This window comes from Pseudopodoces humilis, chromosome 8 (assembly GCF_049639895.1).
Source record: "Pseudopodoces humilis isolate 2021_Gansu_Grassland_sample_001 chromosome 8, ASM4963989v1, whole genome shotgun sequence".
NCBI lineage: Eukaryota > Metazoa > Chordata > Aves > Passeriformes > Paridae > Pseudopodoces > Pseudopodoces humilis.
The window spans coordinates 24,160,074-24,175,515 of NC_142207.1; the positions used below are offsets into that span (position 1 = coordinate 24,160,074).

General features: G+C 41.7%; 1 protein-coding gene across 11 annotated transcripts in view; it reads right to left on the reverse strand.

The window, feature by feature from the left end:
- Positions 1-999: 999 nt before the first annotated feature.
- The window catches only part of PIKFYVE (phosphoinositide kinase, FYVE-type zinc finger containing), a 63,912-nt gene continuing 49,469 nt past the window's right edge, over positions 1,000-15,442 (reverse strand). For all 11 annotated transcript variants that reach the window (XM_014249332.2, XM_014249336.2, XM_014249339.2 and 8 more), the window contains 13 exons: positions 15,051-15,194; positions 14,763-14,883; positions 13,544-13,639; positions 12,746-12,829; positions 12,178-12,266; positions 11,385-11,549; positions 10,728-10,787; positions 10,116-10,292; positions 9,617-9,720; positions 9,230-9,358; positions 7,686-7,947; positions 5,530-5,604; positions 1,000-4,471 (listed from right to left, as the gene is read on the reverse strand). In XM_014249332.2, the coding sequence (XP_014104807.1) occupies positions 4,356-4,471; positions 5,530-5,604; positions 7,686-7,947; positions 9,230-9,358; positions 9,617-9,720; positions 10,116-10,292; positions 10,728-10,787; positions 11,385-11,549; positions 12,178-12,266; positions 12,746-12,829; positions 13,544-13,639; positions 14,763-14,883; positions 15,051-15,194 (1,622 nt within the window). In that variant the 3' untranslated portion in view covers positions 1,000-4,355. The remainder of the gene's footprint in view (positions 4,472-5,529; positions 5,605-7,685; positions 7,948-9,229; positions 9,359-9,616; positions 9,721-10,115; positions 10,293-10,727; positions 10,788-11,384; positions 11,550-12,177; positions 12,267-12,745; positions 12,830-13,543; positions 13,640-14,762; positions 14,884-15,050; positions 15,195-15,442) is intronic.

Below are 15,442 nucleotides of genomic sequence, written 5' to 3' on the forward strand. Positions count from 1 at the left end.
CAAGATTTCAGCTAGTCCAGTAACAGAAGCCTGTACCCAGGATACTTCATTTTTCCACAACCAGAGTGTTTCATGTTTGCTGAAGCTATATGAGAAAAATACCCTACGTAAATAATAGAGAAAGAAAGTATTCCCATCCTATCTCTTCAACTATAATTCAATGCTCTCTTTGGTAATTGTGTTCACTTACTTTATTATCCTACCTTTGGTCACCAGATCATTATTTCTTGAATGAATGCTGTATTTGTGCTTCTCAACCTCATGCCAAAAGCCCCTCAAGTCCCACCACTCATCTTTACACCAGCAGAAGGCAGCACTACCCCTGAATTGAGTATCCCATCTTTTCCCTGTTCATAGCCCCATGGTGGGCAGGTTCTGATGCAGTTTCATACTGCAGTAGATGAAAGAACTCACTCACCTGGCAAAAAATGGTGATTGCACATAATACAGGTCCTTAAGTTTTAGATAGGGTTTTATATCCTAGGAATGAACAAGTCCCCTTCCCAGAACTAATCACAAATTATTTTGAGCTTTAGCAAGGAGGTTACTGTATACCAGATTAACGTGAAACGATCAAGACAAGACATTTATTTTCAGACCTTCTTGGATTTTTTTCTTTATCTAGTCTATTTAAGATTATGGAAATACCTGGAATGTGTTCTACTTCATGGCAGAACTGGGCAAAGGCACACAACCACCTGCTGGACAAAACTGGATCCCTGTCTCAGCACCGTGCTGAAAAGCAGCTGCGGAGAAGACAGAACTGTGTAAAAGGGTATTTGCACATTCTACTGCCAGTGCCCTTGGGAGCTGCCCAGAGGGGCTACTCCATCAGAGGAGAAGAGCTGCCAGGTACAGAGACAGGACCATCTTACCCTGCACACAAAGCTGGAACTCTGCAGCACAGCAGCCCCTGCACAGTGAGCAGTGGCCTTGCCTCTGATCAAGAAAATGGGGTGCAACGAGACCCAACTGCTCCACCCATGGAACAGACTCAAGTATATTTTAGTTACTTTATTTGTATCTATATACATTACATTTTGCTTCTCCAAGTAGTCAAGGCAATTATTCTCAAATAGTTTAGTACATCAATTTTATAAAATACAGCTGAACCAAGTTAGAATAGAAATGCATACATTATAGTACATTAAGTGCTTTGAATAATGACTAGTCTGGCCACCAGCTAGTGAGCAATTCATGTGGTTTTGGTCATTCTCAGAGGAGACTCCACAGGTAATGCCCCTGAGTCCAGCAGAATTGCTCTACCAGCAAGAGTCCCTCACAAGCTTTTTGGGGACAGAACGCATCCCTGGGCCACTACAAGGCATTCTGCTGTCCACATCATGACTCAAAGTCATTGCTTCTGACTTGGACAAGATTTAGACATTTGTCTCAAGGCCTTAGATCAAAACAACAGAAGAGCCAGCATAACTCAGAAGAATTTCAGTTGTCACGTTTACAACTGGGATTTACTTACACATATGCTAAATCTGTGTTATAAAGAGAGAACCAAAGGCTTCATCCTTAGGAATTCTACAGGGACACAGACCAAACACAGCCTCCTGAGCAGCTCTCAAAGATTTGTTTTGCCTGAAGTACTGCTCTCCTTCTGAGAAAATTAAGCTTGGTAGTAAGTGAAATGTCAGGACAACTATTATACTGGAAATGGAACATTTAAGGAAACCCATTCAGCTGCTGGGATTTGAACTAGAAACGCTTACAGCTTTACATCACAGGACACCCAAGATGACCCAGCTCCAGCTGATACTGCAGCTACTGTGATACTCATGACCAGTAGTTTACTCTTTACTCCAGTCTAGTCAGGACTGATCTATCAGCCACATCCTGGCCAAAAATTAACTGTTGATGCCCGCTCAAGATCATTCCTGCAAATCTCTCCAACTGCTGTAACTTCATCCCAAGGAGGTCACAATTCACATGTCTCAGGCTCTGTTCATAGGCTGCAAAACAGTGGAAGATTCTTCCACTTCTGCAGTGCTGAGGTCCTCATGCTGTCACATTCAGAGGAGTATTAGCCACTGTCAGATGATCAAGCTGCTTACAGCCATCTGCTCCAGACTGGCAGAGAAGCAGCACAGAGCAGCCACACATCCCAGGGTAAGGATAAGGGTTACTGGTGACAGACCAGGCTAGCAGGCCACATTAGCCTAGTGCAGGTGCTGTGACACACGTGCACACACTTGTCCTCCATCCACCAATCCACATACTGATAAAGGTGGAAGGCAACATAATTAGCTAGTGTTGGGTCACCTTAGCTGGCCAGGACAGGCAAGTTTTTCCCTGTAAACTTTAAGAAGGTTAGGAGGACAACACATGTAAACTTCAGCTGAGACTGGAACACAGGCTGCACGGCAGCTTCTTTCTCATCAATGAGCCAAGATAGTAGGTAGAGGCCACAGCAGTGGGAGTAGCACTGAGCTAGAGCTCATTAGACAAGGCCACACACAGAGCCAGGCATTTTGGGAGAACATTTCAACAAAAGAGGCAAGATGCATCCCAGAGGTGAGCAGCTGTACCTGATGTGCTGTGTTGGACTGAAGGGATTCTGGGTAGAGGAAGCAATGAGTACTGTGTCATCTTCCCACAGCACACATCACTGCAGCCTTCAACACTGCTACAGAAACAACTATCACATTGTACTGAGGAAATCAGTACACTTTCTTTTCTGCTGCTTCAAGGACAGCATCTTCGCTCACCCCCTAGTACAGTGTTGCAATAGGGTGGGGAAGGCTCCTTCCAACAAATGACTGTTGCCTCCTGGCAGCTCATGCAAGAGCTGCACTGGTTGGTTTTGGAGCAAACAGCTCAATTCTCACTGCTGGGCTTTTCCTTTCTCAGTGCTGCCTACTGTTAGTCACTCCTGAACATCCATTACTATCTGCTGCAGAAAAAAATACTGAACACAGGAGAAAAAAACACACATTTCAATCCATAGTTACAGTGATAAGGGCATTATCAGGCAACTGGTTAGAATGAGAAAGTGATCACTAAGATCACTAAGAGCTATCCTGTCCTCGATTTCATGGTCATTTGATGTTCCTCCATCAGAGACTGGAAGTCAAAGTTAAAACTCCTCCTATTTACTGGCCTGCATTATAATGAACCTAAAAAGTAAACTCATCACCTACAAAAATGAGTAAAAATTTTTTTAAAATGGAAAGAAGTGCTTATTGTAATAATATAGAGACTCACAGATCTCTGCAAATCTCCATCATACAAGATACCTGTTAGTTCAGGTTTTACTTTTTACAGAAAACAGCTACATTCATCTCCGTGACAAAAAAAAAATCATGTCATGGATGCAAGAAAAACATTCTCCTGGCAATATTTCACCATGAGGTAATTGCATTGCTTGAAAGTAAAGAGGAACTGAAATGGATTTGAAGTGATCTGCCAGGAATGATGGTTGCATTAAGGAGAAAGTTGTCACTAAAGCAGTATACTTCACTTTGTCTAGCAATTTACTGCCTTTACTAATGAAAGGGTTAGTCTGCTTCATAAATATAATTAATCAAGGCTTGTTAAATAAAAGGGTATGTTAGTTACCTGTTTCCAGGAATTTGAGCAACATTCAGATGAAAGTACTGTTTAGGAGTGAAGGGATATGTTTTGAGTTTTGCAGTATACTGATAACTGACAACCCATTTTTATGGGATTCAGCTAAAATGCAATTATGACAGATAAACCAGAGCTGTACTGCAGTAACATGACTTAAAAGACAGAGTCATAGGGCATTATAGATGTGGAGCTGCCTTAAAAAAATACTGTTTACAGAACCCAGCAAGAATTAAAACTATGGAGCATAAATAGCACAAGTTATTAATGGATCCTAAATTGGTCAATTACAGACCACTGCAACAATAGCAGAACTCGTGAATTAACCTCATTCTTCTCTCCCCCACCCACACTTGGGGGGTTTATTTCACATTTTCAGTACCAAGTATCCGCTACGGAAACATTAGCTGTGCATATTCAACACCATTTCGGCAGTGCAAGACTTCCAGAGATCATGTACTTCTTCACCAACAGGATCTGGAGAGAATCTCAGTTCCTTACAAGGAGATAGCGTCACCTTCCCTACTGACAGGAGGGATGACACTGATCACTGTTGTTCAGTGGTACCTTACAGTTTAGATCTTTACTGAGGCAGGTTTGCTTATTATCCTCCAAGGGGGGGATTAAAGTGCAAGCAGATTTCACACTCTGCAACATGATGCACATGGTCAGTGTAGACATGGAACTGCAATCCTCTTGCTTGCTGCTGGACAGACCACTGGAAGAGAATGGCCTATAATGTCACTGTCCTCTTGTGCTTTCCCAATATGGGCTTTAGCTCAGCAATTCAGGCCCAGTCCTGTCCAATGGTCTGGCACCATCAGGAAATACTTGTCCATAGCTTCACAAAACCTTGTCCGGTACAGTTCTGGAGAGACCACAGTGGGCATCTTACCTAAGGAGTAAGAGTTAAAGTTAGAAATAGGCTAAAGATACTACAGCACAGACAGATGTCACATGAGATTACACCAGCAGACAGCATAAACTTGAAGGCAACAAGATAGAATCTTATAAAGTTCAACAACAAACAAGCATAAGGCCTTACGCCTGGGAAAGCATAATGCAGGAGGCACAGCACAGGCTGGGATCTCCCTGGGGAGCAGCTCTGTGAAAGGGACCTGAGGATCCTGGTGGACAAGCAGCTCAGTGGGAGTGAACAGTGCTGTCGCTGTGGCAAAGAAAGCCAGCAGGAAGGACACTGGGCTGCAACAGGGGCATCACCAGACAGAAATCATTATCACACAGTATCCTAGCATTACCACTCACCTGGAAGGTGTTACTTCCAGGCCATACCTGGAATACTGGACTCAGTTTTGGTCCCTGCTACATTTTTTAAAAAATACAAATAAATAAAAATAAAAAATGTGGACAGGCTGAAGAAGGTCCAGAGAAGGACCACAGAGATGATCCAAGGTCTTGAGAAGCCTGCCATATGGGGTAAGGCTGCAAGAACTGGGTTTATTCAGCCTTGGAAAAAAGGCTGCTTAGAGGAGACCTTATCACCATGTTCCAGTATTTACAGGGTGGCTAAAAAGAAGATGGGAGACTCATTTCAGAAGGAGCCACATGGAAAAGATGAGGGGTAAGGGATACAAGTTATTTTTGGGCAGATTCCAGTTAGACACAAGAGTAACATTTTTCACAATGAGAACAATCAGCCATTAGTGTTGCCAGTGAAGTGATGGATTCCCCAACACTGCACAGTTTTAAGATTCAGCTGCACAGGGTGCTGAGCCATCCTGTCTAGACTGTGCTTATGCCTAGAAAGGTTGGATAAGATAATCCTTGTGGACTCTTCCAACCTGGTATTCTACAATTCCTTCCTCTGTTCTGGACAACTTAATCCATCACAAATTTGCATGGTGGGGAAGTTGTGACTATCAGCAGTGTTATAGAAAGCTTCTATGTAACAAGGAAACATAATCAAAATCTTTGCTTTTATTCTGGACTTACCTTGTCCTCCCAAGATACCAGTTGACTTCACCACCATTTCAAGCTTTTTGTCCCAGGTAAAAGTACGAATATAGTCTGTTACAATAAAAAAATAAATCCAAACAAAATATGTTTTATTTATTTTAATCCAAGTAACACTGTTTTAAAGTGTATCTATTTCCCCCCAAAGAGGGCAGGAAATCAGTAGTCCTTTGTAGTCAGAGCTTCAGTGTTTTCCCTACCAGCTGCCTCATTTTCTGTAGTATTGATTATGTTTGTGTAGGGTGAATACAGTCTCTCAAAAGCCCAGCAAGACTACAATTAATTTTTCCTGTCTCTACAAAACAGGCTGCCCAAGCACGTCTGTGTTTATCCATGTCAGAGAGTCAAAGGCTCATTTACAAGGGTCACTTTGCTCATCCTCATCCCAGAAGCCTCACTAGAAGCACTGAGGGTTGGACACCTCTCCATTTAAACTAGTATTTCTCATCACTGCAGCCACCTACAGGTTTGATAACAGAATGGAAGTGACTGCCACTTTATGATAGGGAGGACTGGAAACATCACCAGTGAACATGATTGGAAGATGAGGCAGCAAGAAGACAACTTCTGTATTGTTTCCAAGCCCCTTCCAGAGAAAGCATGCTCAGTTAACACAAGCACATGAACATTTTGGCCTGCAAAACTAAAGCTGCAATAAGATCAGTTTTTCATTACTGGGTATTATCTCCTAAAATTTGACTACAACTGTAATTATACAATTTTGAATTTACTGGTTTTAGATTTATGAAAGGCTGCCATAAGTATTCACATTTCATCTCACTTGCACTTAACACAAAACTCATTCAGACCTGACAATCTTAAGATTTATTCATTTATCTGAATACTCTTTGAAAACATTACTGAGAGTGTTTTGGGACAGATGTCAGTGAACAGTTTGATCACTAACAACTTGCTCCAAGGCCCAGAGTCCCACACAACAGAGCCTACAAATAAAGTTTTCAAAGCTTTTCACAGACCTAACTTACTTGTTTCCTGTATCACATTAGGATCTAAAGTATGTAGAGATACTGACCTCAGATTCAAACACAATCCAAGCTAAAAGTTTTTAGTTCCAGTCCAATACAAATTTAAGCTTGAGTACCTTATAAGTTCTCAGGGTATCATCTAGAGAACATTCTCATAGCCTTATAGAGCAGGCATGTTCCTTCTCCTTGATAATATTTGCCTTCACCAAGTTCCTTCACATATTTGTGTTAAACAGTGAAGGAACTGGTAGCTTTAAATATCATTAAATTATCTTTAATCAGATAAGACTTGACATAGGACAAAAAACAGCCACACAAACAGGAGAAGCACATGGTCAGTGTAGTGCCATCCTGTTAACACCAATATTCAAGAGTCTACAAATCTAGAAAGTAATAGCAACTTTCAACAAGCAACAGCTTTCTTTGTAGCTGGTTTAATTCTCAGCTAGAAATGTTATTGAAATGGCTTTCAAGCTTTATCAGAATAACAGTAATCCAAACCTCCCATCCTCTCATCTGGAAGCATTTCTGAGCTGGGTTTCAAGACCATTTCATTTCTCTAAGTCAATTCCACATCCTGCAAAATTGCCTCACCTCTAAGTCTTCTGTACTACAGAAGTTTGTCTGTCTAAACTGTTTGTCTGTCCCTACTTTCCAGTATCAAGCAAGGTAATTACTGCATTGCCACCCATATTATCCAGGTCAGACTATTTGATTATATGAGACCTCACGATGTTTTTAACTTCTTCCTTCCAATCCTACCAATACTGTTTCTCCTTAGAGTCCCTCCACACAAGATTTCAAAGACTGTGTAAACATGACTAAACTAAAGTTTACAGATTAAACACATAATAGCATTCAAGTATCTTCCCCTGCTTCAACTGGAGTCAGAGTGTGGGTTAAACTACCTTTGAGGCCTCCTGCATATACTCATAGCAATGCAAATGCTAATCTGAGCTTATACAAGTCCTGGGCAGAAGGATTCCTGCCCCTACTTGAAATACCTGTAAGAGGGGCCAGGGAGAAGACAAGATTTACTGACACACATCTCTCTAGTGGTAGCATAGTTCTAAGAGTACTATGAAAACCTAAACCAGAAGAAAACCATTTCATCATCTTGAGGGCAAGAAAACACAAAAGACAACCTACCAATGATCCCAACAACCAGCTCATTGTTGGTATCATCACGACCCACCAGCAGGGAATAGTCGATGATGAGATGGCTGGAGAGGAACTGGGAATCGCTGTGTATGGAGGCTTTCAGCACAGCTTTGCAATGGGAACGGATGTACAAAGGATTGTCCCGCACCATCTTCAGAAGGTTTTCATCCAGCAGGACTACATCACAAGTTTCCTTGCCTGTGTCTGTTTTAACATTTCTATTTCGGAGGGAGCCCTTCAGGTCAAACACCTGCAAATGGAGAACAGCACTACTTTGTTTCATTTTTCTAGGTTAAAAGTACCCACCATCTGAGAAGGCAGCAGAGCCGGGCAACTCTTTCCTTCTCTTTAGGAAGAAGACAACTAAAAAAAGGTATTTTGTAGAGGATAGCATGTAAGCCTGGGCAGAAGCTCTGCCACCTCAATTCACAAGTTTTAGGGAAGTTATTTCACTAACATTTAGTCTAAATTAAGAGAAAAAGTGTCTCTAGTTTTTATGTTGCTTAGGTAAACTGTTTTCCAGCCAGTTCCTACAGAGTTAATTGCTGACAAAAGCAAAGCCACTGAAGAGGGAGGTGGGTGGTGCATGAAGCGCTAGTTAACACTGGCAAGGCAAGAGACAGACCCATCATGAGGCTGGAGATGACCTCTGGAGTTCTCCAGCCCAAAGTCCTGCTTCAAGCAGGCCCTTTTAGAGAAGATTTTTCAAGTTCTGTCCAGTCAAGATTTCACCTATTTCCATGGAATAGAGTCCACAGTATGTCTGGATTTCTGTTTCGTAGTGCCTGAGCCCTCCTCATGATTTAAACAACACACAAACAAAAAGAAAACCCACAATATCTCTTACATCCATCTGGAATTCCCTCCATCCACTTCCTCCCACAAACATTCCCTGTTTGAAGTCAGGCACTGAGAGGTAAAGTGTAAAGAACTGATGCTATCTAGGTTTAGAAGTGATTTTTGTTTGAATTTCCTTTTCGGCTTCAAATCTCTATTTAAAGATAATTTCCCCCTAGTCATTTTAAGATCTTCATTCTACTGCCTGATAAAGGTTGCTTTCCCTTGACTAAGAGCAAGACTGAACTCAAAATCTTGTCCCACACCTGAAGTAGTCCCACGAAAGAACAGTGGGTTGAAAAAAATAGTTAACTCTCCCCACTACAGAGTAACTCTCTCTGAGTGAGTCTCTCATTCTAAACAAATTAGTATGTAATTCAGTCAGTTCCTCTGAAAGTTTTGTAAAAAGATTTTACATTTTGCTAACCAGGTTAGCAATGCTTTCTCTCAGACACCAGAGACACAGGGACAAACAAGACTTCTAAAGACTGAACTCTGCACAAGAGCTATTTGAACTAGCCAATATTGGCATCAAGTTCCTGAGGATCACATATCAAGGAAGAAGCACAAACTGTCACCTTTGAGCAGTGCTAGATGTCAACAGCACACAGAAGTTACCTAGACAGCTACGAATGACCCTGCTCTTTCTCCCAGTCACAACTGCACTGCAAGGGAACAGAACACTTTGCTCTTACCTGAGCCATTTTCCTGCCATAGAAAAGGTTTTCCATGACAAGCAGATCCAGCTTCTTTTCAGTGTTGTTTTGAGAGTTCTTGTAACCAATTCGATATACCCCAAGGATTTTAGCCAGTGCTGTGGGCTTCTAATGAAGACAAGACATGGGTTAAGATCTGTGTAGAGACAGTCAGCAATCCCATACCAGAAGCACTACTGTTCTGTCTGACTGTGTATTACAGCTTAGAAGTGCAAGCATAATTTCCACTTATATCTTAAAAACACGTTATTAGTGCAACCCACACCCTCCAACGTTTTGTTTAAATGAAAAAGGTTAATAGAAACTTCTACTAGTCTTTAAAATACAGAACACTGCCTAAAATAAAAAGCACTTATTTTTTATTACCTTCTGCTGAACTGCATTAGTGATGTAAGTGAAGTAGTGTGGAGCAAAGTCAAGGAATGACTGGACTTCCAGACGAGGCATTTGCTTTAATATGAATCTATCATCTGTTTTAACATCAAACAGAGGCAACAGGGTTACATACGATTATATGATACATGAGATTATAAGAAACACTGTCTTTAACAACAAGGTTTCCTTGAATTATATTCAAGTTTTTGTTTCCTGAAGCCTGCCTGGGAGTACAACCCTTCTGTTCGACTCACCTTCCTAGCTGCTAGTGCTGAAAGACAGAACTACACTTTCTTCTCCTGCATGTACAAAGAGACAAATAACTTGATACTGAAGACCCCAGAACAATCCACTTAATTGTCCCTTCTGAGTGGCTGCTTTACAATCAGCAACCCTCTGGACAGAGGTTATCAGGAATTAAATGACACACTAACCACCACCATACAGAAATAATACCTCCAATTACAAGTGGGGAAGAAGCTGCATTTACCCTCAGTCACATAGAACGCAGCTCCAGATTTGCCACCTCGTGCCTGCCAGGGCATCGAGTGAGAGAGGGACCGGATGAAATCCTCCTCACTGCTCCCCAGGATCACTTCACGCATCCTGTGAAACTCCCCAGCATAATAAATCCGGCAGTAGAACTTGGCATTCGCATCTGAGAACTCTGCAAAACATGGTTTTCCTCAATAACAGCATGCAACACGCACTGACTACCTGAGACAACACTGAGATTTTATTTATGTCTAGAGGAGTGTTACTGTGCTAAACATCTCTCTCATGCTTACTGTAATTCAGAAGTTTCGACCAATGGGATTTAAATGGAAAACTGACAGAAAAGTCAACTTCCTCTAGATTAGCTCACAGTATATGTCATGGGAAAGTGTTGGGACAAAAGGCCAATTAAAAATAACTTTATGGAGTATTTTTGCAAAAGAGATTGATTGCAGTAAGTAAAAATTGCATTGCTTTTTTCTTGATTTGCTTTTCTTTCATGACAAATACCAAGAAAAAACAACTATTAACTTCAAGACTTCCACAACACATGCATGAAGAGATGAGTTTATCAGCTAAGACTAAGTTGTTATTTACAACTACTCACGGAGTTCCACATGGGGATTCACCACCTGTTTCTTCTGTCCATCTCCTCCATCTCCATCATCTGAAGGCATAAAGGACATTCAGTCAGGGCTGTCCACTAGTATTACCGAGAAAGCCACATTAGGTACTACTTGTAAACTCACATTACAAGAAAAATATTTACTTTTTTTTCCCAAGAATACAGAGGAAACTATACACAGGTAATTAGAAAAACTATAGTTGTACTAGAAATAGTATAGAATACTATAATTGTATAATAGAATACATATGCTAGAAGGGCACTGCTGTTGGACACAAAACCAGTCTCTCTCCATTCATTTTCCATGAGCTAAAACAATGAGAACTATACAGCAAGAGAGAGAGAGAAAGGACTGCTTAACTAGAGTCAACTCAATCTAAAGGTATTCAAGACTACTCCATATCCCTATAGTGTGTGTTTGAAAGATCCTGTTCCCCTTATCACAGAGAAAAGCAATTATTTAGGAAAAAACCCCACATTTGATGTTCAAATAATTTTCAGTTCATTTTCAATGCCTACTGAGTAACCTTGGACAACTGAAAAAGCACAAGCAGGAGTGCATTTGGGGCCTTGCCGGGATGGATGAGGTTTGGGAGAAGTAACAACCCAAGAGAGAAAATGAACTCTGCAGTCTTGTACCTTGAGCCTCTGCTCCTTGGCTTTCTGCTCCCTCTTTGCCCATCTGCCCAACCTGGTAGTAAGCACTGTCAGCACCACGTAAGGTCTCTTTCTTCTGGGAAGACAGGTCTGGGCTCTTCCCTCCCGTGCCACGGAAAAAAGACAAAACACTAGATGGTTTCTTTGCTACAGTGAAAAGTGAAAGGAATAGAAAAGATGGTGTTGGCATTTCCACAGGCAGTTTAATAACAGCATTTAATAACACATTCCCCATTCATTGTTCTATCTGGAGGAATTATGCCATATAAGTATAACTCATTTGCTATCCTTTAGGCAACTAAGGTCCATGAGGGTGGATGATCTAGTGTTCTGAATAGCATCCTAGAGTGCAGAGACATTTGAAAACACAGACCAAGAATGAGTGTCTTTAATACAGTAAGAATTTCATGTCTCCATTTCAAAATATTTTAACTGCATCTTGTTAAAGAAGGCCAAAAGAAGGGCATCATATCCCACTGAACAGGCTAGATTAAAGAACAACCCTAGGTCTACTACATAATAACATTAAATTAGGGAATGACAGTTTGATCTCATAAGAATCAGAGAAAGCCACGGACTTCAAAAAACAAAAAAAAAACCAAAACCACGTACTCCCACCCCTCTCATGTGTTACATTAAGTCGACACTAAGACTAGTCATAATTTCAGCTCAGAATGCAGCTTTTTCTTCCCCACATGAACTAGAAGCCAAGTTAAGTGGGCTCAAGTCTGAGCTGGGACTAGCATCATGGATGATTTTGGCAAAACGGTCTTACGCTGTTCTGGCTCTGCATTGCGAAGTGGGCACACGTTAGCCTCAGGAAGGCGGACAGGGCTGCTGCTCTTGGGTTTGCTCTCTGATATGCTGAAAGGAGAAAGAACAAAAGAAAAGTCATGAATCAACAAATGCTGCCACCCAAAACACTACTGCCTTATGCCTAGATATTTATTTCTCCCCCTTGCCAAAACACTAAGGGAAAAAGACACCATTTAAAGGTGGAACAGTGTGTGACTCTCCAAAGTTGTCCTCCTCCATCTCCCTAAAAAATATCTCTCAGGGTCCATAGGAACAGTTCCATCCATGACCACAGCAAAGGTAAGCAGGCCCAGTACTCCTACCATGCACATAGCCCAGAGATTAGGAGATGGAGGGGGCATGCTCCATAACGTGAAATGGAAACTCACATACTGGAGGATGTGTTGATTATATGGAATGTATCAGATTCTATCAGAAAGCAGAGATCCTAACGGGCATATTTTGAGAGTTCTTCCCTATCCTAGTTTTGGCTTATTCACTACCATCACTATGTCTTCACTCTATGTACTGTAGTTCCTGCATGTAACCTGTTTGGTTGTAGTCCTTCTTCAGAACTGTTCTTCAGAGATGCTTTAGACAACTCATCCAGGGCATTTCTGTACTCCTTGCAACTGATGGGGAAAGAAGAAAAGAAGGGAAAGGACCCAAAATAATTAAGTGTTCTCTTGGAAACTCTGCAATACCAGCCCAAAGATTCAGTTCAGAGACAACCACAGGAAACAAAACACCATAGTAGAAAAATCTCTGCTTTATTTTTTCTTATTATTAGAACTTAGTTTTCTTAGAACAGAAGCTGCTCTAGACAATACTGAAGGAAAAATATCTCCTTATTCCCCCCCCCCCCCAATTTAAGAATGCACTTCAAAAATCTGCTGCCTTGTGACATGCAAACCCAAAGGTTTACTGAAACAGCTGGTGGGAAGAGCTGAGCAGTAGCAAGAGCTGCTATGACCAAAGGTAGGCAAGAAACAGACTGCAATATCAATATGAACAGCTGTTCCCCAATTCCGCTGCACTTCCTCCAGTTGGAGAGGCTGAGTAAACCTTAGCTGCACTTCTTTCTCTAGTAATATCTCATTAAAAGAAACACCACACAACTAAGTCATTTTGGCATACTAGAGTTCCATTAAAAAAGTCCAAAATACAGTTGCACTTCCATAATCTCAGCAGTAAAAGGAAAGAACCCCATCTCTGGCAGAAACTCTAACACAGCTTAATGTAGAAATTCTGTCATGCTTGTTCCCTATCATCAAAATTCAAATATTCTTCAAAGACAAAAACTGCAAAAGTACAATGTCTGATGAAAAGCCAAATGACACCAGTACCTGAGAGCAAAAGCTATGATGGAGCTTGGTTCTTTCTCACAGACTGCAATAGGTACACGTTCATGCTCATACATTAGGTAGTGCTTATCTGGGTCACTAAATGAAAACAACAGACTGTCAGTAGATCATAAAAATTTGTGGAAAGAAAAGAAGTTTTGGTCAAAACCCGTATTTCATCACTGCACTCCCAGGCACAAGCTGCAAGTCTCAGCATGGAACCAAAGCTCCCCAGATCAGTTTCTCCCAACAGACACATTCATAACTACATGGTTAATTCTAAATGGTAGAGTGTTAGGGCAATCAGCATTTCAAGCAAACTGCTTGGAAAAGAAGACCAGCTTTAGGTTAGAATAAGAGTCTCTTCCTGTTTAGCAGCCACCGTTTCTAATGGCACCAAAACCTGCCTGAGTTTGGTTTGACTGTCCAGCAGCATAGCCTGCAGAGTGAACTTAGGGGACAAACCTGGACTCCTTTCTAAACAGGGAGTTTATCACAGAAAATTCCCCAGAGCCACCTGGATTCTTGTATGATTTTCTTCAACTTATCTGTAGGGTCCAGTCATTTAGCTTTTACCTCTTTAGCCCAAGGCCTCCGCACCTACACTGGGGGTAGGATTCACAAGTTAAACTCAGGCTGCCAAACATGAGGCTCACATCAAACATGAAACACTACAAAGCTCGCAGACCATGCAGCTGAAAGACTTTCCAGCCTGCCCTTCTTCACATGAGAGGGAGACTTGAGGGCACATGCAGTAGCCATTGAACCTGACCTACACCCAGACAATGCCAATTTGAGTCCAACCCTTGGAAGAGTTCTGGAAGCAAAAACAAGACGCAGGCATGCAGCTTTAGTTGTCTTTGCCAAGGAAGGGCATTTCCACTCCCTCCTTGCAGCAGTGAAGCTTGAAGGCACCTTTCTCCCCTCTTCCCCAACCCCTTCATCTCCCACAAGAGCTCTGAGGAGGCATGACTACTAGGAGGAAAAACTGATACTGGCTTTACACAAGGGCAGATCATTCCTAAGAAAGGTGAGTAACCTACAATCACTGAGAAAGGACACATAAAACTTCCTACCTTGATGAAGTTCTCTATCTTACTCAGAGGCAAACTCAAGTAATGTCTTAAATTATACACTGAGCAAAGGAAGCATGCATGGTTCTGCCAGCAATCTGACAAGGTTGCTAATTTTGTACATTTTATATATATTATGCAGTACTTACAAGGGAAAGGGAATGGGGTTATAGTTGTTTCCAGGCAAAAAGTTAGCCAAAATAGCTTTCATAGTAGACTTCTCCTTCACTTGGCTGTCTGTAGATCCCAGTGAGTGTCCATCAAACACATCTGGAACACATACATGTCAGGTCCGCATCACAGTATCAAAGTTTAAGCTGTAAATTCAGAAGGATGACTACAGACCAGAGTTACCAGTTTGTCATTTCCTTAAAGGATCTTATGCACTTGGCACAGAAAAGCAAGAGAAAGAATACAAGATCACAACCGAGCTATACCTTCTGAGCTGCTTGTTGTGTCCTGCTCGGAGAGTGTGTTGGCACCAGTCATATGCTCTGATGCAACCTCTGGAGAGGTGGGCAGCTGTAGATGGGTGGAGCCGGTGGAGCTCTGACTTGATAAAGTTGTCAGGAAACGATCCTCTGAGAGTACAAGGACAGTTAAGGACAGAAGAAAGCATTTTACATGGCTGTCAGAAGTGATACTGTTTGCTCCCAGCCCAAGCTATCACCAGGATCTACTTTCAGAAAGTTTTTACTTAGAGAAGGCCAAACAGACCAAAGGACTGGGCAAGCTCATCATTGTAGCACATAACCTCTAGAAAATGCATACTCTTGTAACTACTACCTTCAGCTCTCACAAACCCTCAGTATGCCTCACAGGTAAGAGA